The sequence below is a fragment of the Plectropomus leopardus genome, chromosome 9 (assembly GCF_008729295.1).
Source record: "Plectropomus leopardus isolate mb chromosome 9, YSFRI_Pleo_2.0, whole genome shotgun sequence".
NCBI lineage: Eukaryota > Metazoa > Chordata > Actinopteri > Perciformes > Serranidae > Plectropomus > Plectropomus leopardus.
The window spans coordinates 22,125,908-22,153,042 of NC_056471.1; the positions used below are offsets into that span (position 1 = coordinate 22,125,908).

Below are 27,135 nucleotides of genomic sequence, written 5' to 3' on the forward strand. Positions count from 1 at the left end.
TCCCCTGGCGTGTTTTTTATTTCTTATTGTAGAGAAATACAAACACATCACTTTCTCCTTTGATTCTTGTCTTAGATTTAACGCCACTCAAAGTCTTTTAATACACAAGCAGTTAATAATTCAGAATCAATCTCAAATTTTAAATTCACTCTTAGCTTTTTTTTAAAATTCTAATAATCCGTTCAAACGTAACAGATTATTAATCAAAGCCGTTATATATGAGCAGCAGTTTGCATGTAAAAAGCACATTATTCTCTCTGAAATATTCCAGTGAAGCACTGAAAAGACTTTTGTCTCATAAAGCATCACAGACTTCTGGATTAGATTAGACTAAAAGTGCACATCACAATCCCACAGAAGAAATTCTGTTGCCTTGTTAGTATCCAACACTTAAACAAGTTCCACTAATGCATATGTAGATAAATGATTCAAGCTAGTGCATGTTTAGATGAAATAACCTCTATTCTGTCAACCTCTTAAAGAGGACTTTCACCAAAATTGACTCTTTTCAGGCACAATTACATTTTCTGTTATTCTGAGACCTAAAATTCCTTCCAAAAATATACAGTCGAAGTCAGTTTTGGTGCAAATCCACTTTAGGCAGCGACCCTCTGCACAGCCAGTTGTGCAGCTCACACCTTCTTGGCACAGTCAGGGCAGTAGATGTGGTCTCCACTGATCACAAAGCGCTTGTTGGCCAGCGACAGGCTGCACTTCTTGCAGTTGAAGCAGTACTCATGCCAGGAGAATCCCTCATAGTTGACCACGTTGGTTCCATGGCCGAACCCTGCGGAGACAGAGACAGAAGGACATCTGAGAAAGGTAATGATGCTTATACATGACAGAAGCTAAACATAGACCTCTGCTTTTTAACACGCCTCTCATTGTCCTCTCCTAGTGTCCTAACCTGTGATTGGGTTCTTGCATCCATGGCACTTCTTGGCCACATCAGTCTTGAAGCAGTCCACGCAGTAAACTTTGTCCTCATGAGAAGTGAAGCGAGCTCCGGCCAGAGGTTTACGGCAGGTGTGGCACACGAAACACTCAGAGTGCCAAGGCTGGTCCTGGTAACTAATCCCTCCAGAGGTGATGGGCTTCGAGGGAGAGATGAGAGAGACGAAAATCATACATTTTGATGTAAGTACTCTTATCTGCATCCAGGTTCTATTTGCAGGACATTAGAAAGTCATAAAAAGTGTCCAAAAAGCCATAGTTTTTTAATGTTATGAAAGTCACAGGACAGTATGGTGTGAAAATGTCATTAAAAGCCACTGTATATACTGTCGGAAAAAGTCATAGTATATTATGCTCTGAAAATGTATGTCGTGTTTCAGACAACTTACAATGCTGTGACATTAATACTGTTTTACATAGAATACTATAGGTATTTTTATGATATTTTGGGCAACATACTACAATATTTCTATGTTTTCAATTTTACATTATGACCTTTTTATACTGTTTTGGGGCAACGTACTGTACTACTACTACTACTGATGCTGTGTTTGACAACTTATTATAGAATGAATCTTTAATTTTTTGAACATGCTAAATAATGATGTTTTTATTCCCACTTTGCATACTATGATGCATACCTACAAGCTATTAAATGTCGTTTTCAGCCATTTCTAGGAGCAGTCAAAATTTGACTTTTTTCGACAGACTATACTATGGTGTTTCTGGCCATTTTTTCAACATGCTAAATTATGATGTTTTTGGACTTTTTTCGCCTTTATTTCCACTTTGTATACTATTGTGGGACTCTACAAGCTATAATATGTCATTTTTAGCCATTTTTAGGAGCAGTCAAAATGTGACTTTTTTCAACATGCTATGCTATGGCGTTTTTGGCCATTTTTTTCAACAACCGAAAATATGACGTTTTTGGACTTTTGTGGCCTTTATTTCCATTTGGTATACTATGAGAGGGCTCTACAAGATCCAATATGTCATATTCAGCCATTTTTAGGAGCAGTCAAAATTTTATTTTTTTTTACCTTTTTGGCCTTTTTTTCAACATGTGAAATTATGATTTTTTTTTATATTTTTGGCCTTTATTTCCACTTTGTTTACTATAATACATCTTTAAAAGCAACTATATGTGGTTTTCAGCCATTTTTTGGATTGGTCAAAATTTGACTTTTTTTTGACATACTATACTATGGCGTTTTTGGCCATTTTTTCAACATGTTAAATTCTGACATTTTTGTACTGTTTTGTAGATACTGTATGTATACTATACTTGTAGATACTGTACTGTATACTATGAGGGGTCTCTACAGGCTATAATATGTCATTCTTAGCCATTTTTGGGAGTGGCCAAAATTTGACTTTTTTCGACATACTATACTATGGCGTTTTTGGCCATTTTTTCAACATGCTAAATTATGATGTTTTCGGACTTTTGTCAGCTTTATTTCCACTTTGTATACTATAATGGGACTCTACAAGTTATAATATGTCATTTTTAGCCATTTTAGGAGCAGTCAAAATTTGACTTTTTTCGACATACTATACTATAGTGTTTTTGGCCATTTTTTCAACATGCGAAATTATGAAGTTTTTGTATTGTTTTGGCCTTTATTTCCATTTTGTATGCTATAACATGTCTCTACAAGCGATTACATGTGGTTTTCAGCCATTTTTTGGAAGGCTCAAAATTGGACTTTTTTTGACATACTATACTATGGCGTTTTTGGCCATTTTTTCAACATGCGAAATTATGACGTTTTTGTACTGTTTTGGCCTTTATTTCCATTTTGTATAATATGAGGGGTCTCTACAGGCTATAATATGTCATTTTTAGCCATTTTTAGGAGCAGTCAAAATTTGACTTTTTTCGACATACTATACTATGGTGTTTTTGGCCATTTTTTCAACATGTTAAATTATGACTTTATTGGATGTTTTTGGCCTATATTTCCACTTTGTATACTATAACACATCTCCACAAGCTATTGTATGTGGTTTTCTGCCATTTCTAGGAGTGGTCAAAATTTGACTTTTTTCGACATACTATACTATGGCGTTTTGGAGTCCTTAGAGGGGGTGCTGGAGAGTGCTCCTTCTGGGGACTCCCTTGTTCTGCTGGGGGACTTCAGCGCTCACGTTGGCAACGACAGTGAGACCTGGAGGGGCGTGATCAGGAGGAATGGCCCCCCCGATCTGAACCCGAGTGGTGTTTTGTTATTGGACTTCTGTGCTCGCCACAGACTGTCCATGTTCAAGCATAAGGGTGTCCATATGCGCACTTGGCATCAGGACACCCTAGGCCGCAGTTCAATGATCGACTTTGTAGTCGTATCGTTGGACTTGCGGCCGTATGTCTTGGACACTCGAGTGAAGAGAGGGGCGGAGCTGTCAACCGATCACCACCTGGTGGTGAGTTGGCTCCAATGGTGGGGGAGGACGCCGGTCAGACCTGGCAGACCCAAACGCATAGTGAGGGCCTGCTGGGAACGTCTGGCAGAGTCTCCCGTCAGAAGGAGCTTCAACTCCCACCTCCGGAAGAGCTTCGACCATGTCCTGGGGGAGGCTGGGGACATTGAGTCCGAGTGGGCCGTGTTCCGTGCCTCCATTGCTGAGGCGGCCGACCGGTGCTGTGGCCGTAAGGTGGTTGGTGCCTGTCGGGGCGGCAACACCCGAACCCGCCGGTGGACACCGGCGGTAAGGGGTGCCGTCAAGCTGAAGAAGGAGTCCTATCAGGCCTTCTTGGCCTGTGGGACTCCGGAGGCAGCAGACAGGTACCGACCGGCCAAGCGGAGTGCGGCGGCGGCGGTCGCCGAGGCGAAAACCCGGGCATGGGAGGAGTTCGGCGAGGTTACTGAGGTGGTCAAAAAGCTCCTCGGTGGCAGGGCCCCGGGGGTGGACGAGGTCCGCCCGGAGTTCCTCAAGGCCCTGGATGTTGTGGGGCTGTCGTGGCTGACACGATTCTGCAACATTGCGTGGACATCGGGGGCAGTGCCCTTGGACTGGCAGACTGGGGTGGTGGTCCCTCTTTTCAAGAAGGGGGACCGGAGGGTGTGTTCCAACTACAGGGGGATCACACTCCTCAGCCTCCCTGGTAAGGTCTATTCGGGGGTACTAGAGAGGAGGGTCCGCCAGATAGTCGAACCCCAGATTCAGGAGGAGCAATGCGGTTTTCGCCCCGGTCGTGGAACTGTGGACCAGCTCTGGACCCTTGGCAGGATCCTTGAGGGTGCTTGGGAGTTTGCCCAACCAGTCCACATGTGCTTTGTGGACTTGGAGAAGGCATTCGACCGTGTCCCTCGGGGAGTCCTGTGGGGGGTTCTCCGGGAATATGGGGTTTCGGACTCCCTGATACGGGCTGTCCGTTCCCTGTATGACCGGTGCCGGAGCTTGGTCCGCATTGCCGGCAGTAAGTCGAACTCGTTTCCGGTGAGGGTTGGACTCCGCCAGGGCTGCCCTTTGTCACCGATTCTGTTCATAACTTTTATGGACAGAATTTCTAGGCGCAGCCAGGGTGTTGAGGGGGTCGGACTTGCGGCCGTATGTCTTGGACACTCGAGTGAAGAGAGGGGCGGAGCTGTCAACCGATCACCACCTGGTGGTGAGTTGGCTCCAATGGTGGGGGAGGACGCCGGTCAGACCTGGCAGACCCAAACGCATAGTGAGGGTCTGCTGGGAACGTCTGGCAGAGTCTCCCGTCAGAAGGAGCTTCAACTCCCACCTCCGGAAGAGCTTCGACCATGTCCCGGGGGAGGCTGGGGACATTGAGTCCGAGTGGGCCGTGTTCCGTGCCTCCATTGCTGAGGGGGCCGACCGGTGCTGTGGCCGTAAGGTGGTTGGTGCCTGTCGGGGCGGCTGACCGAACCCGAACCGTTGCTGGTGGACCGGCGGTAAGGGGTGCCGTCAAGCTGAAGAAGGAGTCCTATCAGGCCTTCTTCTTGGACTCCGGAGGCAGCAGACAGGTACCGACTCCGAGCAGTGCAGACAGGTGCCGACTTCCACCGGCATGGGAGGCGGCATGGAAAAGCGGCGGTCGCCGAGGGAAAACCTCGGGGCATGGGCTCCGTCCAGGAGTGGGGGCGTTGCGAGGGGCTGAGGTGGTCAAAAAGCTCCTCGGTGGCAGGGCCCCGGGGGTGGACGAGGTCCGCCCGGAGTTCCTCAAGGCCCTGGATGTTGTGGGGCTGTCGTGGCTGACACGACTCTGCAACATTGCGTGGACATCGGGGGCAGTGCCCTTGGACTGGCAGACTGGGGTGGTGGTCCCTCTTTTTCAAGAAGGGGGACCGGAGGGTGTGTTCCAACTACAGGGGGATCACACTCCTCAGCCTCCCTGGTAAGGTCTATTCGGGGGTACTAGAGAGGAGGGTCCGCCGGATAGTCGAACCCCGGATTCAGGAGGAGCAATGCGGTTTTCGCCCCGGTCGTGGAACTGTGGACCAGCTCTGGACCCTTGGCAGGATCCTTGAGGGTGCTTGGGAGTTTGCCCAACCAGTCCACATGTGCTTTGTGGACTTGGAGAAGGCATTCGACCGTGTCCCTCGGGGAGTCCTGTGGGGGGTTCTCCGGGAATATGGGGTTTCGGACTCCCTGATACGGGCTGTCCGTTCCCTGTAATGACCGGTGCCAGAGCTTGGTCCGCATTGCCGGCAGTAAGTCGAACTCGTTTCCGGTGAGGGTTGGACTCCGCCAGGGCTGCCCTTTGTCACCGATTCTGTTCATAACTTTTATGGACAGAATTTCTAGGCGCAGCCAGGGTGTTGAGGGGGTCCGGTTTGGTGACCTCAGGATTGGGTCTCTGCTCTTTGCAGATGATGTGGTCCTGTTGGCTTCATCGGGCCGCGACCTTCAGCTCTCACTGGATCGGTTCGCAGCCGAGTGTGAAGCGGCTGGGATGAGAATCAGCACCTCCAAATCCGAGACCATGGTTCTCAGCCGGAAAAGGGTGGCGTGCCCCCTCCGGATCGGGGATGAAGTCCTGCCCCAAGTGGAGGAGTTTAAGTACCTCGGGGTCTTGTTCACGAGTGAGGGAAGGATGGAACGGGAGATCGACAGGCGGATCGGTGCAGCGTCTGCAGTAATGCGGACTCTGCACCGGTCTGTCTTGGTGAAGAGGGAGCTGAGCCGAAAGGCAAAGCTCTCGATTTACCGGTCGATCTTCGTTCCTACCCTCACCTATGGTCATGAGCTTTGGGTAGTGACCGAAAGAACAAGATCGCGGGTACAAGCGGCCGAAATGAGTTTCCTCCGTAGGGTGGCTGGGCTCTCCCTTAGAGATAGGGTGAGAAGCTCGGTCATCCGGGAGGAGCTCGGAGTAGAGCCGCTGCTCCTCCGCATTGAGAAGAGCCAGATGAGGTGGCTCGGGCATCTAATTAGGATGCCTCCAGGACGCCTCCCTGGTGAGGTGTTCAGGGCACGTCCCACCGGTAGGAGGCCCCGGGGAAGACCCAGGACACGCTGGAGAGACTACGTCTCACAGCTGGCCTGGGAACGCCTCGGGGTCCCCCGGGAAGAGCTGGACGAAGTGGCCGGGGAGAGGGAAGTCTGGGTTTCCCTGCTTAGGCTGCTGCCCCCGCGACCCGACCCCGGATAAGCGGAAGAAAATGGATGGATGGAGGATATACTATGGCGTTTTTGGCCATTTTTTCAACATGCTAAATTGTGACTTTTTTGGACCTTTTTGGCCTTTATTTCCATTTTGTATACTATAACACATTTCTATAAGCTATTGTATGTGGTTTTCAGCCATTTCTAGGCAGCAGTCAAAATTTGACTTTTTTTCGACATACTTTACTATGGTGTTTTTTGGCCATTTTTTCAACATGCGAAATTATGACTTTGTTGGACATTTTTGGCCTTTATTTCCATTTTGTATACTATAATGGGACTCTAAAAACTCTAACTCTCTTATCCTCCTCTTTGCTCTCAGGTGCTATAAAACCTGATTGGCCTGCACCCGGATAGTGTGGGTACTTTTCGGACTGGCCAGTCACATCCCAGGGCTCTCTTATAAAAGGACCTTGCCTGCAGTGATCGCTCTCTCTTCCTGCTGGAGCTGTTCCTGGTTGTTGTGTTTAATACTGCCAAACACCTGGAGTTACCTTCGTTAACTAGGCTGTGGAATGAATGGGTGTGGACATGGGTAAGATTGGGTACTGTATAAATTTTTCACTCAGGTCCACAAGGTATCATTGTCTATGAACACTAGATTTTTAGGGTTGGTGCCACCTCTGTATTTATTTTTGGTTAAGCTTGTTTTTTTAGATAAGAGTCAGGTTTTGTTTGAGTTTTGTTTTCGAGACCAGATTCAGAATAGACCCTGTTTTATTGTATTTCTTTGAGTTTATTTGGCACAACCCCTCATCCCAACTTCTTCCAAAAAATTGTGAAATTTCTGGTCCTAGTAGTAGTTTCCAATAAACCATTTTCTTTGTGCCAAAACATGCTCTGAGTCCATCGTCTCTTTTGAAATCATCGTGTTGATGTCTCCTTTCCGGGGGGGGGGGGGTCTCTAAAGGCAAAATATGTGGTTTTCAGCCATTTTGAGGAGCGATCAAAATCTGACATTTTTTTGACATATTATACTACGGCGTTTTTTTGGGCATAAAATAGCGTGCTGAGACAGGCAATAGCATAAAGTGATGACCAAAAGGACCAAGGCTATAGTATGGCAAAAATTCCAAAAAAGAATGACACCTTCGAAAAACAGCTGAAAACAGCTTAAAACAACATTAAATAGCTTGCTGAAACACGCCATAGCATTCAAAAGTTGCAAAAACAGCCATTAAAGCATAATTTGGCATGTCGAAAAAATGACCCCAAAAAGCAAGGCTATAGTATGGCAAAAATGTCCAAAAATGGCATGTCCTAAAAAACAGCTGAAAACAGCTTAAAACAACATTAAATACATGCTGAAACACGCCATAGCACAGACACTTGCAAAAAAACACGCTAAATCTCCATAAATATGGCATGTCGAAAAAATGACCCAAAAGCAAGGCTATAGTATGGCAAAAATGTCCAAAAATGGCATGTCCCAAAAAACAGCTGAAAACAGCTTAAAAAACATTAAATAGCATGCTGAAACACGCCATAGCATTCAAAGTTTGCAAAAACAGCCAAAAAAACACTATGATTTGGCATGTGAAAAAAAATGACCCAAAAAGCAAGGCTATAGTATGGCAAAAATGTCCAAAAATGGCATATCCCAAAAACAGCTGAAAACAGCTTAAAAAACACATTAAAATAGCATGCTGAAACACGCCATAGCATTGAAAGTTACAAAATAGCCAAAAACACGATGATTTGGTATGTCGAAAAAATGACCCCAAAAGCAAGGCTATAGTATGGCAAAAATGTCCAAAAATGGCATGTCCCAAAAACAGCTGAAAACAGCTTAAAAACACATAAAATACATGCTGAAACACGCCATAGCACAGAAACTTGCGAAAACACGCTAAACACCATAATATGGCATGTGAAAAAATGACCCAAAAAGCAAGGCTATAGTATGGCAAAAATGTCCAAAAATGGCATATCCCAAAAACAGCTAAAAACAGCTTAAAAACAACATTAAATAGCATGCTGAAACACGCCATAGCACAGAAACTTGCAAAAACAGCTGGAAACACCATAATTTGGCATGTCGAAAAAATGACCCAAAAAGCAAGGCTATAGTATGGCAAAAATGTCCAAAAATGGCATATCCCAAAAACAGCTGAAAACAGCTTAAAACAACATTAAATAGCATGCTGACACATGCCATAGCATAGAAACTTGCAAAAACAGCTGGAAACACCATAATTTGGCATGTCGAAAAAATGACCCAAAAGCAAGGCTATAGTATGGCAAAAATGTCCAAAAATGGCATATCCCAAAAACAGCTGAAAACAGTTAAAAACACATTAAATAGCATGCTGAAACATGCCATAGCATTCAAAGTTGCAAAAACAGCCAAAACCACCATAATTTGGCATGTCGAAAAAATGACCCAAAAAGCAAGGCTATAGTATGGCAAAAATGTCCAAGAATGGCATGTCCCAAAAACAGCTGAAAACAGCTTAAAAACACATTAAATAGCATGCTGAAACACGCCATAGCATTGAAAGTTACAAACAATAGCCAAAAACATGATGATTTGGCATGTCGAAAAAAAATGGCCCAAAAAGCAAGGCTATAGTATGGCAAAAATGTCCAAAAATGGCATGTCCCAAAAACAGCTGAAAACAGCTTAAAACAACATTAAATAGCATGCTGAAACACGCCATAGCACAGAAACTTACAAAAACATTCTAAATCTCCATAATATGGCATGTCGAAAAACTGACCCAAAAAGCAAGGCTATAGTATGGCAAAAATGTCCAAAAATCGCATATCCCAAAAATAGCTAAAAACAGCCTAAAACAACATTAAATAGCATGCTGAAACACGCCATAGCACAGAAACTTGCAAAAACAACCTAAATCTCCTTAATATGGCATGTCGAAAAAATGACAAAAAAGCAAGGCTATAGAATGGCAAAAATGTCAAAAAAAATGACACCTTTTTAATGTTGTACTTTTTAATGGTACGTTTTCAACATGCTAAATTATGACATTTTTGGACTTTTTTGGCCTTTATTTCCACTTTGTATCCTACAACACATTTCTTTAAGGTATTATATGTGGGTTTAAGCCATTTTTTAGAGCTTTCAAAATTTGACTTTTTTCGACATACTATACTAGGGCGTTTTTGGCCATTTTTTCAACATGCTAAATTATGACATTAATATTTTTCGACATATTATGGCATTTTTGGCCATTTTTCAACATGCTAAATTATCACGTTTTTGGACTTTTTGGTCTTCATTCCTACTTTGTATAATATGATGGATCTCTACAAGCTATAGTATGTTGTGCTATATGGTATACTATAATATGTACTATAGCATTTTTGTCATATTTGGGTTATTTTTTAATACGTACTATACCATGACATCTTGTGGACATTTTTGATGACCTACTATACTATCACATTTTGGGGAAATTTTTGACGCTATACTAATCTTACATTTTTGTCACATGTTGGGTCATTCCTGACGACATACTATATTGTGACGTTATGAGGTAATTTTTGACAACATACTATGCAACGATGTTTTTGTCACATTTTTGGTGACATACAATACTTTGTTGTTTTGGGGTAATTTTCGACGATATACTATACTATGACATTTTTGTCTCATTTGGGGTCATTTCTGACAACATAGTATACTAAGACTTTTTTTTCACATTTCCGGTCCATAATATGTTCGGCCTCACTTTGAGCTATTATTATTATACTATAATATTTTATTACGACATTTTTTCATGGTTTTAGATGACATACTCTACTATGAGGTTTTTTCATGATTTTGGATGACTTACTATACTATGACGTTTTTCAAGATTTTGGATGACATACTCTACTAAAAGGTTTTTTCATGATTTTGGACGACATAATATACTATAAGGTTTTCTCATTATTTTGAACGACTTCCTATCCTATGTCATTCCTTCATGATTTTGGACAACATATTATTCTATTATATTTTTTCATGATTTTGGATGACATACTATACTATGAGGTTTTTTCATGATTTTGGAAGACATAGTATATTTTGATGTTTTTTCATGATACATATGATATGGAAACAATATTTTCCCTAATGTTTGCGCTTCTTTTGTGTGGCCCTGAATCATATGCTAGGTCCCTAAATTGGTACTAAGTCATAAGAGTTTTGAGAACCCTGCTGTAGAAGATACATTATTAGGGCTTGTACCTGCTTGCAGTGGAAGCATTTCTTGGCAAACTTCCTGTCATGGCAGGGAGCACAGTAGATGTCATCTCCTTTGGTAAGAAAGCTCTGTGTGCGGATCGGCTGCTTACATTCAAAGCAGGTGAAGCACTCCTCATGCCACACCTTATGCTTGTACTCCACATTCTGGGATCCTAAAATCACAAATAAGATCAGTGTTATGATTTTTTAAATGATTTTCTTCCAGATATATTTAATCAGCTTGTTTCAACTATTAATTGATGTTTTATGTTCTTATGCCTTGTGAAATGTCCATCTTTTTATGGCTGCGTCTTTAAAATAAAAAAATTTAAAAATCTTCATTTTATTTGCACAATTTCTTTTATACATTTCTTGGTATCTTTGGGATCCCCGCTAGTTGCTTGTTAAGGGATTAATGGATACTGAGTGGCACACACGAGGAAGCCAGCTATTATAGGACCTCTTAGGTAATAATAACCTTTACTCATATGGCACTTAAATCAGTTACACAAAGCTTTATACAGAGCAAAACAATTTCACAGAGGTTGAAATGGAGGTCATGTACAGCAAAACAACACTATAAAAAAGCAGATGAAATCAGAAGTGGGAAAAGGTTAAAGATTTTATAAAACGTCAGCCTGTTTCTTTGAAGCCCTTCAAAACTTGGTTTCAGATAATATTTATTTATCTAGAAAATTAAATATTTGCAACTTAATGGGCAATAATCCACGTAACAGTTTAAAAAAAACACCTCAGTGAATTACTTAGTAAGAAATCCTACTTGAGAACCCACTGTGTTGTGTGCTGTTTGTCTCAATCAGATTTAACTGACAATGTTTGGCAACATGGAAAAGGGTTAGTAAGTTCCTATATGATTATCATTTTGATTCAGGCGTCCTGATTGGCACACATCATATTTTTTCAACTGTGCCTTGCCAGCTTTGAATAAGTAAAAAAGAAAAATACACAAAAAATCAAAAAAAAAAAAAAAAAAAGTTAAGCAACCAAAACTGTTCTGATTTTACTTATGTAGAATTACTTTGTTTATAGTAATAAATCACAGACTGCTTTTGATCTGGACCTGATCAATGTGGTCTAGATGTGAAAAAAGAAGTGAAATCTTCCTTTTTTGCATTATCATAACTAAAATAAGAGGTTTTGAGATAAAAAAAAAAGCTACTCTAAAAATTACTGAAACATAGGATTATGATAACCTGGCCTTTATCATACTGGAGTTTGAGAAGTTTCAATACTGAGCAGGTAGAACCATAGCAAATAGGCAGAAATGGCTGAAAAGACTGAAAATTACTTTACTCTGGCCAAATTTGCACCAGGCCCATGAATATGTTTTGAACTGGTGGCACCCCTTATTGACTGATTTGAAAATAGCATCATTATGAAACATATCCTGTGAGTTTTTTGATGATTGACCTATCTGTTTTGGAGTTAGGTCAAATTGATGTGCTGAGCCAAGCCCTCTAAAGTTCATAATCGTGATCTTCAAAACGCATTGAACAAGCTTTTTATAAAATTTGATAAGCAGAAAATGTTGTACAAACCAGACCTTTTTTTTAAAAAGAAAAAAAAAGTTATGCAGGCTTTAATCATCCTTCACAGTGAAGGATTTATGACTTCTCAAAGTAGCACCCTTATCAGGCTTTTTGGGTTCATAATACTTAAATAGCATTTGCACACAACTTCCAATCATTGGTGAAAGCCATTGCACAGAAATTTGGAAATTTATGAAGAAAAAGTAAATCGGCACAAAAACAACAGGGTTTCCAATGATAGGGTTTCAGCCTTTCTTGCTTGAACCCCTAAAAGAAGGTTTTAACAAAAAAAGTATCACATATTAGCAAACCCACCTGGCATGACCACCTTGTAGCAGCCCTGGCAACGGTTGCCATCCTGAAGAGAGCCACACTTGCCACACATTATCTTGCCATCATCCCTGGCATTGAACGGTTCGTTGGCCAGCGGCTTGTAGCACTTGGCACAGCGGAAACAGTCCTCATGCCAGTAGCGGTTCTTATGGTGCAGCTCCTGGAATGCAGAGAGGAGGCACAGGGTGAGTCCTCATGCAGACCTTATTAAAGTGGAGTTTTTTTTATTCATCTGCAGACTGAGGCTGACCAGAGTCCAGAACAAGCCCATGTGGCAGGTGTTAAAGTGGAGATGAAGTGAGCTGGGACGTGGTGAGCCATGAAGGAGTTAGGGGACTTAGAGGGTGGAAATGCAATATAAAGACGTGAAGTCCCATTAGCAGTAATTACACATCTTTTCACACATTAAACTGCCTGTGACTGAGTAGTGAGAGAATCTTGGAAGCACCACTGCTGGATGACAGGCAAGCTGAGAGCTCTCTGAACCGATACAAATGGATACATCCAAGTTGTATTTGCATTATTAGTTTAATAACTACTGTATAACAATTAAAAAAACATTTTTAAAAGAATTTATAGTATGGTTTAGACTTTTGTGTGTGACTTTTGATCAGTTTTGAAAAGGTTTTAAAGAGAAAATATCATGTTAAGACATAACAGAGTGAATTCTGTGCTAATCTGTGTTCATTATATACTATGGTAACTCCATTTACGCATTCCTTCTTTTTCTTTCACTCCCACTAAGGGTGTCTGGATATTATGTTAATAATACACATATAATAGTATTTTTTAAATAATCGACCTAAATTTCTTTCTGTTCTCACCTTGTCTCTCTCGCTCTCTCTTCACCTCCCTACACATTTCATATACACTTCATATTTTGAGAGTAATCCATTTACCACAAAAGAGAATTAAGGCACAATAAACAAAATCAAAGATTACTTTGAATTACAGTATTTCTCAATTTTCTTTTTTACCGATATCACAATAATAATGTTATCGTGAATCTGATATTGTGCAGCTCTGACACAGACACACTGTGCTTTCACCTTGGCGTCAGCACCGATGGGGCGCTTGCACTCTGCGCATGTGTTGGCACAAAGCTTATTGAAGCACTTGGTGCACACGTGCTTGTCGTCCTTCTTCACATATTTCTTCCCGTGCAGGTTGTCCCGGCAGTAGTAGCAGTCGAAGCGATCAGTCATGGTGGAGGTGAGATAATGCCTGGGACCTGCAGAAACACAACAGACTGTCAGACTTTCACAGCTATTCCCCTCCCTACATGGCTGTATGTTTCCTTTAGACACCAGATGGAGGCAGTGTTGCCTTTTCTATCATCTGCATGCCTCTCCTTTAACAACGTCAGTCAATAAATACATTGATTTATTTAGAATCGACAAGACTGTATAGATGTTTAAAAGTTCTTTACAGAAGCGAAGAAGTAAAGCAACAAAAATCAGCATTTAATGAGTTTGGTGAACAATACAGCTTTACCCAAGGCAGATACTGTAAATCCAACCTCTAAAAACAAATTTGTGCATAAATTTGACCATGTGTATTTTTATAGCTTTTGTTTTTCCTTTAACATCACTGAGACACAGAGCGATGTAGATCTAACAGCGGCATACCAAACTGATGAGAGAAGTGTGAGTGAGGTTAGAAAAGCAGCCCGCAGATGTCTGCTTGTTGTCTGCGTACTGTCTGGCTTGTAGCCTTTTTATCAAGCTCTCCCTGGAAAGCTTATGTCATATTTTTAGACCGTCTGCTTCGTTCCCTTCCCCTTTCATTTTTAAGACCTCCCTTATGAGTCCCTCTCACTCTCTTTATCTCTCTGTCTCTCTCTCATTTGTCTGCATTTTGTCCGGGTCATTTTATTGGCTCTTAGCATAAACACCATGTTGCTTCTTCATTCATCAACATTCCTGCTCCTATCACAGGCGGCGTCCACTGGGAGCTGAAGTTTCCTGGAACAGCTCTGAGGGTGGAGTGTGCGGATGCTTTATCTGCATCACTTTTAGGCTCTCTCACAGGAAGAGCAGCTGAGGAGTGTGTGAACTTTTACAAAAGTGATTTATGTATCATTTTAATCCGATAAGCACAAATGGAAGAAACAATGGGGGGAATGGCAGTTTTGTCCTTGTAGTCATAGCCACAAGGATAATATTTACATAAGGGGACTACAGCTACTTAAGTGGGATGTGGTAAACAGCCGTGCGAAAGAGATGAGCCTCCCGGAGTGTGGTATGTACACCCTGGTGTGTGTGTGTGTGGGTGGATAGGTGGGAGAGGAGTTTCTGTCTGCAGCTGTGCTTCGGGGATAAAGAGCTGGACTGAGTCCTCACATGACCCGTTTCACCTCCACTCACCTCCTAAAGCAGGAAAAACCCACCCAGTCCAACAATGTCAAATCACACATACAATGCTCGGGTGTCATTACTGAGCCCAGCCTGCCTAGAGTTTTATTTTGGACTCTCTATTTAAAGCACTTTGACCTTCCAGAGGGGACAAATGGAGAGGGATGCAGAGTGATGACTACTGGAACTACACAGCTATTGTGGCTCCAGTTGAGTCGCGTCCAGTAACTTTAATCTTTTGTTACAGGCAGTGTGACAGCTGCCCCCTGTCAAGCAGGCGTGCTATGTACCGACGCTCAGCTGTGAAGAGGAGCGGAGTATACCACTGTGGTCCCTTTGGGGAGCACTAAAGGTCAATGTGAGACTAGTTTGAGCGGTGAGTCAGAGCAGCGTGAGATGATCAAAGGCATGGCGGCCCCAACAGTATATCAGACAAATCAACAGCTAACTTTCTGTTCTCTCTTGAAAAAAGGGCTCCTGCAAAATCAGGCCATTTTAACATAATCGTTCATCTTGCTGTGTCATGGTGCTTTGGAGAAAAAAACGCAGTTATAACAAAACAAAAATAATTAAGTACAATGCAAACCCTGGGACAGGATGTTCTTTAGATTTTCTCCAACATTCATCAAAACAAGAGCTCCACAGATTTCTACTACAACACAACATCATTTTAGGTCCGTTTGACTGCAGAAAAATATTTAATTATCCACCCCATGAGGACAAAGGTATTATTGAACTTTAACACTCTCCTAAATCAAATATGCTCTCATATTCAGGTGTCCATTGTAATAAACTTTAAGAAAAAAACAACATAATGTGGTTTCATTTTTATCTAAATAAAAAAGTACTGAAAGAGTTCTCCACAAGCTGAGAAGTGTTGCATTTTAGATTTGGACGTTAAAGCCTTTTAGATTTTATTTTGTATCAAAAGGTTGTTCTGAACAAAAGCTCCAAAAAGCTTTGTGGACCTTTGAGCCTTCATTAAAATGTTCCATCGGGTTACACACTTTATTTTGCAATCCTGCATTGTATAACAAGGCTCCAGATTAACTTTCTACATTAGTTTCACAGAATTCCTAACTTTTCCATTTAGGTGCATCAAAAATATTTAGCAGCAGTAAAATATTTTAAGTGTTCCTTTTTTGTCAGTTACCTTACAGGTTAGTTGTTTCTTAACAAGGGTCATAAAGATACACATTAGTCACGGTTTGGTTCATACTCCGATTTTAAAGTCACGGCTTGATGTGAGTTCAGTACCACAGAAAAAAAAACAAACGTAAAAGGATAAAGCTGTCCGAGTCAATGTCTTAATCTAAGTGTCTCCTAAAAATGTAGCTGATTTTAATTCTTGTTTATTGTCTTGATTTTATTTTTGATATTTGTGTATTTTATCTTTTACTTTGGTGACATTTTATGACATTTTATGTTGTGTAATTCTCTTTGTGTGTTAAATGTGTTTTAATGTTTGAAAAGCACTGTGTAACTGTGACTTAGGTAACATTTTGCCCACAGGCAACTTTGGTAAACTATTTTCATTTTCAAGCACTTACCAAGCAAACACTTTCACAAAAGGCAACAGGTCACATCAGGCTATAAAATCAAAAAGCATCTCTTGATATGAAAATGAAAATACTAAACAAGTAGAATTTTAACGGATACAACTTGTGTTAGGGGGAGTTTTACAAATAGTTCCACCTTGTGCTGTTTGGATAACAATAAAACAATGAATCCTTGAACTACTGTCTAATGAAAAACTTAAACTGAAGGATTACGTGTTCTTCAGAGAATTTTCTTTTTTTTCTCAAGCTAAATGAAATGTTTAAATTCACTGTGACAAAACTGAAAACAGTTGTTTTTCTTAGCTCATAAAAAGTGAATGCTATAACAGGAAGGCGATATTTTGTTAAAAATCATTTCATAAATTCACTTTAAATCTAGAATAGTACTTCCTGAGCTCCGAATCGCAGTGTGCCGATAGCAGGTGACAGTTTTCACGATATGCACCTGATTACTGATAGCACATTCAATATCTTATCTTAATAATATGGCATCCAGCGTCACCACAAGCATCACTTCTTTAAAGTTTTCTTTCTTTTTTTTACCTGAGTGCTTGTAGAAAGTCATGATTCCAGTCAGGAGGAAAAGAGGACAGAGTAAAGAAAGACGATACAGGGACAGGAGGAGACAGTAGCATCCACCGAGGGTCAAGCCCAGAGACCATACGCCTGGTTAAGTTATGGGAGGCTGTATATACCCCTCTGTGACCCAAACACACCCCAAACCCAATGTCCCAATCCAACCTGACCCACCACTCCTTTTTAGGGTATGTATTAGAGAGTATGAGGGATAGATTAGGTGATAGAGATTGGAATCCACTGCTGTAACATCAGAAGGTAAAAAAAACACAAGCTTTTGAATGCTGGCCATCAGGGACAGCAGATACTCCCACTGCCCTGACACAAAATGCTTTGTTAGAGTGTTCACGACATGTACAGATGACATGCTGGATCACTTAACATCATAACTTAAAGGGATGACTCACAGGAGGAGCGAGGTGAAATTATTGACAGAGCTGAGGAGAGACAAAGTGAGTGTTATGTAAGTATCTCTTCTTATATATTTACGTCTGTGTGTGTGTGTGTGTATATAGGCAACATTTATGTCAGATTCTGCCAGAAGACAATGTGGTATGCTTTAAACCAAACTGTAAAGTGGGCCAGGGGAAAATATTTTAGAATGGGAGAAAATGAAATTACTTGCAGTGATTAATTTTTGTCTCAGTTATCTTTTGTTGAATCTTATTCCAAGAGAGAATATTTCTCTTAAAGCTGCAGGAAACACCAGCTGCATTCCTGATTCAAAAGCAAAAAGACATTATAAATACCGCCATCTCTGGAAAATGAATGCTCCAATAGTGAAATGTTTCCCCCATTCATCAGCACTTAATCTACTCAGACTGACAACAGCAATATCTAACAATAAAAAGGACAGTTCCTCCCAAATCAAAAATACATATTTTTCCTCTTAGCTGTGGTGCTATTTATCAGTCTAGGTTGCTTTGGTGTGAGTTGCAGTGTTGGAGATATCAGCCATAAAGACGTCTGTCCTCTTTTAAATATAATGGCACTAGATGTCACTTGGCTTGTGATGCTAAAAGAGCCAAAAAAGTACATTCGAAAAAGTCAACAGAAATGTATTTTTCTAGATATCATCTTAGATAAATCAGTCTAATATCTTCTATACATTATGTTATGTTTTTGGTCTCTGCCACTGTAAAAAAAAAAATAATAATGAATGTAACCACTGTGACATCGCCCATTGGTTTGTGGGCTCTGAAGCCTCGAGTTTGACACTCCGGCCATCGCTATCTTGGAAGACCAAACATCTGACTCCATTGAGGGTCCTTAAGTGCAACCAAACATTAACAAAACTTTTTTAGGTGACCGAATCATCAAAACTGACTTTCATGAGGTAAAAACACGCTGTAATATCGACAGCTTCGCCTGTACTTGTGAATTTGGGGTTACGCTATGGTTATGTTAACACTGCCTAACAGAAGTTGACGTCATGGTAGCAACTTGGTATCAGACAGCACCCACTTTTCACTCAAAACAGCTACGCCCTTAATTATGAATATTTAAAGCCTTAATAAGAGTAAAAGGAATGAGTTGTATAAAATTCACCCCCCATACTTCTGTCATGAAAGTTGAAATTAGCTATAGAGACCAAAACTGTTTGTTTGTTTTTTACCAGGCTGTAAACATGTTTACTTCTGCTGTTAAGTTGGTCATTTTAACATGGCTGACTGTAGGGATTACCTCTGTTTTGAAAAATATCTGGCTCTTTAGCTGCTAAATGCTCCACTGTGTTCACCAGCTGATCAGTAACTGTTTGGTGTTGAGCAGATACAGTGGTTGTTTTGAGATTTTATGCTTAATAAACTGCTACGAAAGCATGAGCGTGAACCAAAATAGTAAAATTTGGGGCTGGGAAACTGAAACGAGGAGCTGATAGAAGCTGAAAAGTTCTGTATAGCTGCAGGGAACTACAGAGTCAGATAATCTGTAGGTTTGTCACTACAAGCAGCACTTTTTACATTATGCAGTCATTCTTCCATCATCATTGTAAACATACTAATTATAGCTGCTTAAAATGCAGTTAAATATTACCATTATATTATTGTCAAATAACAATCATGATCAAACCATTATAACCATCATCATCATCATCATCTATTCTGCAGAGAAGCAAATGCTCCACAGATGGCACTTTACTCTGATTAGTTTGGGCATTTAGAGTGAGATGAGCTTTTAAAAAAAGAAATTTTTGTTCAGAATGGGAACGAGAGGAGACTGAAAACATTGAGAGACTGGAAATTAATTAATTAGACTCATGATACACTTACAGACCTTAGTCAGAAAATCATTATACTTTCCTTGTAAAACTCATCTCTTACCTTATATTAAATAAACATCTTCATATGTCAGACATGAAAAAATCAATACAGTTAACTGTATTTTGTGTGTGTGTGTGTGTGTGTGTGTGTGTGTGTGTGTGTGTGTGTGCGTGTGTGTGTGTGTGTGTGTGTGTCTGTAAAGGGCATCTGGCTGTAATTACAGATTTGATTTGGTCCATCACCAGAGAACATAGCACTGAGTTTGTCTTTTTCTGATCTGTCAGACAATTACCCTAAACCCACAAAGACTAATTAATGAACAGGAAGGCGCCGTGATCCTGTCCTTCAAAAACCTCCCTGGTCCACTATGTGCTACAACAGCACATCTGTTCTTCCTCCTCTATGTCTTTACACTCATGTTAACATTTAGATCGCTCTCGTATCAAATGTTTTAACCTCTAACCAGACATTTTGTGTTCTTTCCCTCCATTTAACACCTCTCAGTGTTGCCATAATGCATTTCTCTCTACTTCCATCACTCTCAGACAACTGGATTAATGATGATGACGATGGTCAGCAGAAAAATGATGATGAGGATAATTAGGGCATATATCTTATCAATAAATCAACAGTCCAATAATAATGGGCAGCGGCATTCAACAAATAAACAGTGTAAATGCAGAATGCAATGCCAGGGGTTATTTAAAAACTCCACTGTTAACAATTTCAGTTTCCAAAGTCCTACTAGAGCCAGCTGAAGCACAATAAGCATTAGCATCGTCTAAGCAAAGGGAGGTTTTTGAAAGTTATATATATACAGTTTATATATATACACATATAGATAGATAGATAGATAGACAGAAAACAAAATAGCAAACAAAACAGTTTTGTGGTTTAAAATCAAGATCAAACTGGGTATTTTAGGATAAAACATGATGTTTTCCTTACAAAGTGGAGTTTGTGTTGAAACGGCACATTAACTACATACCAGCAACATTAAATTGAAAATTATAAATAAAGAAAGTATCAACATATCTGCTAATTTGTTCTGGCAACGACAACTATTTCCTGTTTTTTTCAATCGATACAAACACTATCCAAAAGTCCAATGATGGTCCCATTTGTTTAACATTTTTAAGCTTGTTTATTTAGCCATTTTCTTCCTGTTTTAACTTTCTGACAGCATTGATATAAAGTACCCGTTCTTTTAACAAACTCTGCTGCATATTCACTTTCTCCTCTGGTGAACTGGTGTCAACTCTTAACAGAGACTGCAGTCCTGACAGACAATACAGCTGGAATGTGGTGCCCAACTCCCCACCTGTCTCCTCCAAAGCCACGCTTTTAATGGAGCAGAAATAACTCCTGATCATCTGGAACAATAAACAAAACTATAAATATACTGTTTCCAAATGAGAGAATCCAGGTTAAAAGCGAAGCTGGCAATGTGTCTAATTTGACACCTCTAAAGAAAAAAAAAACATTATTCAGGCTTTAGACTGGTTGCCACTAATAAAAACATCAGGTCAAACATTATGCTCTCTAACGCACATCATGAATTTTTCCTTAAGTGTTGCCTCTTGGATACGAGCCCATCACCTCTTGCCTCACTAAGTGGTAGATTAGGGTGAAAACAGGAAATGTGGCATGAACTTCATGAACATATGAGAGAAAATCGCTCAGTGCAACTGTAACAAGCGCCCACACTCTCATCACTGTTACCAATGGCAACAAAGGCCTCGTCTCTGTGTCTGAGAGCTCATCTGTCAACATGACCTCTTGCCCTGGACGTCCGTCCATGTGTCTCAGTCACCCTCCAAATCTGGTTAGTGGGCAGACAGAGCAGTGACAGACTGAGCCGCACCATCTCTGTCAGGGGAACGATGACTCACCATACACATACACACCAAAACACAGCGACAAGACGCTCGCTCTCATTAGTCCACACACACAGAGCTGTATTACAGCAGGGACATAAGGTCAGAGAGTGACTGGAGAAATAAGGGTGTGGCTACAAGACCCAGACACAATGAGGTCAAATATGTGTGGACAAAAGGCCAAGAGTTGAGCTCAATCAACACAGTAACACCCCCGTACAACGGATATTGCCTGGAGTGTTGCTAACACACACACAAATTCACACATACAAACACTTTCAGATAAAGCCCTCACTGTAGGCCAGCAAGCACTTCAGCTCTTGTTGGTTTCACATGACCAATGAAATGACTCGAGGAGCCTCTAGACACAGAAAAAGTCCCTCTTGCTCATACATAGAGCAAAATTTTTCAAGGAAGAAGAAATTGTGTTTGAAATCGACTATAGCTTCAGTATTTTTGCAAGACTGGAAAATGTAAAAAGATGCATTCTTTAAGAACAGTGCACATCAGTTTCTGTGGTTTTTTTCCTTATGAATTGCATCTTTCAACCCTCGGGGACTCAAAGTGATACCAAGTCAAAACAAAGAGACATCCTTTTAGCTTCAGCAGTTTTATCATGAGATATTGGTAGCCATTTTAAGCATATATACTTTTTGAGTGCAGAACTACAGTAACACAGTAAACTTGCACTGTGGTATTGATACTTTTATAAAATCAAAGTGACAATCTTGAAACTCAACTACTACCAAACTGACATGTAGATTGTATGAAAAAAAATGGATGTAGCCACTATGGCATTACCCATTGGTTTTTGGATCTATGTTTTGAAGCCTTGAGTTTGCAGTTTTGGCTGTCTTTAATTTTTGGAGCCAGAATGGACCATATTTGGAGGAATCCAAACAGATTACAAACAAAGTTATATACAAATGCACTGCCCGTACAGTTGTTATAGACACTGAAATTAGCTACAGAGACCAAAACCATTTGTTGCACCAGGTTGAAACATGTTTATTTCTACTGCAAGGTTAGGCATTTTAACATGGGAGTCCATGGGGATTGACTCACTTTTGGAGTTAACCTCAAGTGGCCATTCATTTTTACTTTCCTGTGTTTGCTTCATTTTTCAGTCCTGGAGGTTGCTGTCTGGTCTGAAGACTATAACCTCTGGGGGCAGAATCTAATATTTCAGGGGTTACAGAGTAGTCCACAAATATCCAACCCAAGTCTTCCTATTCCCTATGCCAGTTATTTCGGCCAATCTTTATAAAAATATATCTGCATACATATAAATTTAAAAAAGCTAATAAAAAGCAAAATCATCCTCAGACGATAGCCGATGGGTTCAGAGAACACATTTCAGCCAGTGTGATACACCTTTTTTTCTCTCTGCATGGTATGTTTACTTACTGGCAACTACTTGGACAACAAACAGAAACCAGAACACTTCAGATACCAAAATATTTTACTGCTGTCTACAGATTCTGCACACGACTGTTTATAGAGATTAAGGATATGAGTGCTTCTTCCACCACTGAGTAAACATCTGAACATATTGGCTTTTTCTCCACTAAGAATGTTACATGAAGAATACAACCATATTAGTCTTTTTTATTCCCTCTTACTGTAGCTCTTTCTCTTTCCTTATTTCTTTCTCACTTTTTTCCTCTTTTATTTACAAAATAATCTTGTGCAATTTAGCTGAGGCTTTTTCTCTGCGCTGAAGAGGGGGAACTGGAAAGGGACAGCAGGGCAAGACAAGCAGAGAAAATATTGCCTCCACTCAGCTCGCTCAGCCCACACAGACAAACAAGCAGCATTGCCTATTTAGGAGTAGTGCGCTCGGCTGGGGAGAGCACTGCTTCATGTGTTTCATCAACTCGGTCATCTACACTCAGGCACACCCTCTCTCTCTCTTCCTCTCTGCTCCAATTGCAAGAATAAAAGACATGATGAAACTGTCCTCTCAACAAAAGCATGTCTCTGCCTCAATAAACTGCAGGCACCAAAGCACCCAGTCATCTTAGTGTGGCAAATGTCCTGCTGCTGGCCTGACAAAGAGGAGACCTCACAGGCACTGACATACAACAGCTTCATAAAAGTCTGATAAATTATACACCACATACCAGCCTTTGTGAAAAAATAATCTGTAACCATAATCTATAACTGCGCTGCTGGATTTGTACACTGCCTTTGTACTGCTTTTACATCAAACATTTAAAATCAAAAAGAATTCTAAGATAAACACGGCAGCCTTAGAAGTGATTTATAAATTGCTGCACAAAAATAAGCCCTAAAGAAGAAAGTCTTTTACAAGTTTAAAGTGTGTTAATTTATTACTCAGTGAAATAAAAAGTTTTTATGACTTTTGAGGGATGGTGACATCATTCTGGAGCCACAGGGCGGTCCAGTGTGCCAGAAAAAGGACCGTAATCTCCAGGTCTCTTTAATGACATCATCAGGAGAAGGGAAGCTGATGTATGTTTGAACAGTTTCGAGCCGCACACGGTTCCTTTGAGGCTCATTACAATAATAACATCACAACAAACCATCTGATCTACATGTTAAATAGCTAAAGCTCTGACGCAGCACTCCAGCAGCTGTTAGTGACCACTTGTACTGGAGTGCATCACATTGTACGGATTACATACATGGTGAAAATATTAGACACAGTTAACATTATAGCACAATTCAACACAACAGTTCCACTAACAACATCCTCAAAAATGACCCTAGAGTTGAGTCAGCACCTCCTAAAAGTTTCATTATGGGTATACTTATTGCAGAGCTTTTGCACTGGATTTCATCACATGATACGGAGCCTCCTGCTGCTCTATACACTCATCTATGCACACTATGTACTTGACACACTTTTTTTCTTTTTGTTCTTGTGCCCTTGGACCCAAATTGGTGATGAGTGATAGAAGAGGTATTCAGATTTTTTACTCAAGTAGCACTAGCACTCTATATAAAATACTCAGTTACAAGTACAAGTTATAAATTCAAAACTCAACTCAAACTAAAAAAAAAATATTAACAGGTAAGTATTCTTTTAAAATCGTAGCTTTGTTTTTTTTTTTAATTTCAACTGCTTTATATAGACAACTTTCTGTGGTTTTGGTTGTAACAGTGCATCATGTTTTATAAAGTAATAGTTTTGTTTGGAAAATTGTAACATGAGTAGTAAGTTTTGGAACTTCACTAAGTACATTTACTAAAGTACTGTACTTAAGTACAAATATTAGGTACTTGTACTTTACTTCACTATTTCTGTTTTCTGCCTCTTCACATCTCAGAGGCAAATGTTGAGCTTTTTACTCAACTACATTTATCTGAAAGCTTAAGTTACTAGATACTTCACAGAATCAAATTTAGAATACAAAATATAATAAATAAATAATTTATGATACTATTAAATCAATAAGAATTTAATGGGGGAAATTCATTAGCTACTCAGTAGTATTCATGGTAATATTTAAAATTAGCTCCGCATGTAGCAGATGCAACATAAAAGTGATGATCACATTATTGCATAAATTATTGTACAAATAATAATATGATATACATTATTCTGAAATGGAACACTCTGCATAATGAGTACTTTTGGTACTTAAAGTATTTAGATGCCAATACATTATACTTGTACACTCTATACTTGAGTAAGAATTAGAATGCAGCGTCATTACTTGTGACATAGTATTTCTATAGTGTGGTATTATTATTCTTACTAAAGTAAAATAACCGAGTACTTCTTTCACTTCTGGTACCTTGAACGTCGTAACTAAAATTAAAACAGTAAAAAGCACAGTATTTCCCTGTGAAATTAACTGAAGAAGTATGAAGTAGCATCAGATTAAAATACTCAGTTAAGTACCTCAAAATTGCACTTATATACAGTAGTTTCCTAAATGTTCTACCCACTACTGTTAGTCGTTATCAACAACAACGATTTACTGAAATAAAAAAGCCTAAAAGTTAATTTCAAAAATATAAATCGTTGAAATGGAGTGGACATATGGAGATGATGCGGAGATCATGCCAAACGTAGTGGATCACCTGTTGCGCAGCGCAACACCGCCGCGTGCCTGAAATGGTCAGGTGGACTAAAAGAATTTGGTCGCACATGTAAGTATTTTTCAGTCAGGACCTCTGTGTGTATCTGAGGATGCAACTGACTGAAATGACGTCGGAAAACTCCATCGGACGAGATTTCAGCGGCAATTACGCATCTGACTGTTCTTAAATGGACCAAATAATCGTCTTGTGATAAATTTCCACTTTCTACCTGTTTAATGTCACCTGAAGTGAACTGAGCCTGCTAATCTGAGTGAAGCACAGCTGTGGTTTTTGGACTCACCTCAGCAAAGCGAACAGATGAGACGTCTTTCACTCTCAGTGTGTGCGCGTGTGTGTCCGCTGGGCTTTGCCGCGAGGTAAAATCTGCGGAGGCAGCGCAGCTTTAAAGACAGAGAGCAGAAAAAAAACTCAGGACATGAGCCAAACCTCTGTAAGCTCCCATAAACAATGACCTCAACCAGGAATTCTCAAGTTCTCTTCGTAAAGTTCTCCCTGGCCAACAAACTCGTGAAGAATATAACTTTTCTGCATCAACGAGCGCAGATACTTAACAATTATCTCTCTGTGTTAGATGCTGTGCAGGATCTCAATTTTTATATTTATCATCCACATTTTAACGTGTCTGCTGCTTACAGAGCAGGACCAACTTGTCAAGTTGACACACTTTTGTCCTTCTTCTGTATTAGCCTCACTTGTCTCCTTCTTTGGTAATGAATAAAGGAATTACATCAAGATGACTCATTCTTTAACCCAAAGTAAATACCTGCAACCTGTAACCCTCAAAGTTAATCCACTTACAATTACAAAAGGATGATGAAATCCCTTAAAGGTGTTCCTTTTATGTAAGACAGATGCCAGCCTTTATATCAACTGTGTCACTGAGACTAAACAGCCATCTGAGCTACATCCAGAGTCTGTCCATGCACCAAGATAAACATCTAAGGTGAGAGTGAGGATGCATTTGTTTGTACCAGCTGAGTCACCAGGAGAAAATGTTGGCATATGTTTCTGCAAACCACAGATAGGTTACATTTATATCTTTTACATGTATCATATCAATGTATTTAAAGTGACATACAAGCTGTCATCAGGAGGTTGGGTTGATGGTGTGTGGCACATCACTGGCCAAGCGTCAGACAGACCACAGTTCAACAAACAACCAGTCGTTGCTGTTTCCAGCAGCTGTTCAGGTCCAAAAAGTGAGTGTTTTTTAGGCACCCATCACTGTTTTTTCTTACATCTTTTAGACCCCAGATGTGTTTGATTTTTAGTGACCCTTAGTTGTTTTTCCAGTAGTTCTTAACCACTCAAAAAAATGATGTTTCTTAGGGAATTGTCATTGAGTTTCGTGCCCATTTTCAGCCCCCAAGCATGGATGTTTTTTAGCAGCCCATGGGTGTTTTGCTGATGGCTTTTCAGCCCTAAAACACAATTGTTTTTAAGGGACCCAATGCTGTTTTTCTGCATCTTTTTAGCCCCTTAATATGTTTGTTTTTTAGCTACACATGGCTGTTTTTCCAGTGCCCCACTCCCCCCCCCCCCAAAATGTTTTTAAGGGACCCGTTGCTGTGTTGCCTGCATTTTTTCAGCCCCAAATGTAGCTGAATTATAGTGACCCATGGATGTTTTTCCAGAGACTTTTTAGCCCCAAAATGTTGGCACTTTTAGGGAACTGCCATTGTGTTTCCTGAAGCTTTTAACCCCCGAAATGTATTCTAGTGACCCACGCCTGTTTTTCTAGCTGCTTTTCAGTCTCCAAATGTTGGTGTTTTTAGCGACTCATCGCTGT

The 27,135-nt window shown here is 40.4% G+C and overlaps 2 protein-coding genes across 3 annotated transcripts in view; both read right to left on the minus strand.

Annotated features, from left to right (window-relative positions):
• Window positions 1-25,732, minus strand: fhl1a (four and a half LIM domains 1a). 2 transcript variants are annotated; one of them, XM_042492755.1, is made up of 6 exons: window positions 25,627-25,732; window positions 13,695-13,876; window positions 12,628-12,805; window positions 10,766-10,935; window positions 908-1,094; window positions 1-787 (listed from the first exon to the last, which is right to left on the minus strand). In XM_042492755.1, exons 2-6 carry the CDS (start codon window positions 13,848-13,850, stop codon window positions 633-635), a joined length of 846 nt encoding a protein of 281 aa, XP_042348689.1. In that variant the 5' UTR covers window positions 13,851-13,876; window positions 25,627-25,732; the 3' UTR covers window positions 1-632. The 2 variants fall into 2 exon arrangements, with proteins under 2 accessions (XP_042348689.1, XP_042348688.1); XM_042492754.1 differs by lacking the exon at window positions 25,627-25,732 and adding an exon at window positions 17,102-17,249.
• The window catches only part of slc9a6a (solute carrier family 9 member A6a), a 34,540-nt gene continuing 26,613 nt past the window's right edge, over window positions 19,209-27,135 (minus strand). The window contains exon 17 of the transcript XR_006106098.1: window positions 19,209-19,231. The gene's annotated coding sequence lies outside the window, so the exon portion shown is untranslated. The remainder of the gene's footprint in view (window positions 19,232-27,135) is intronic.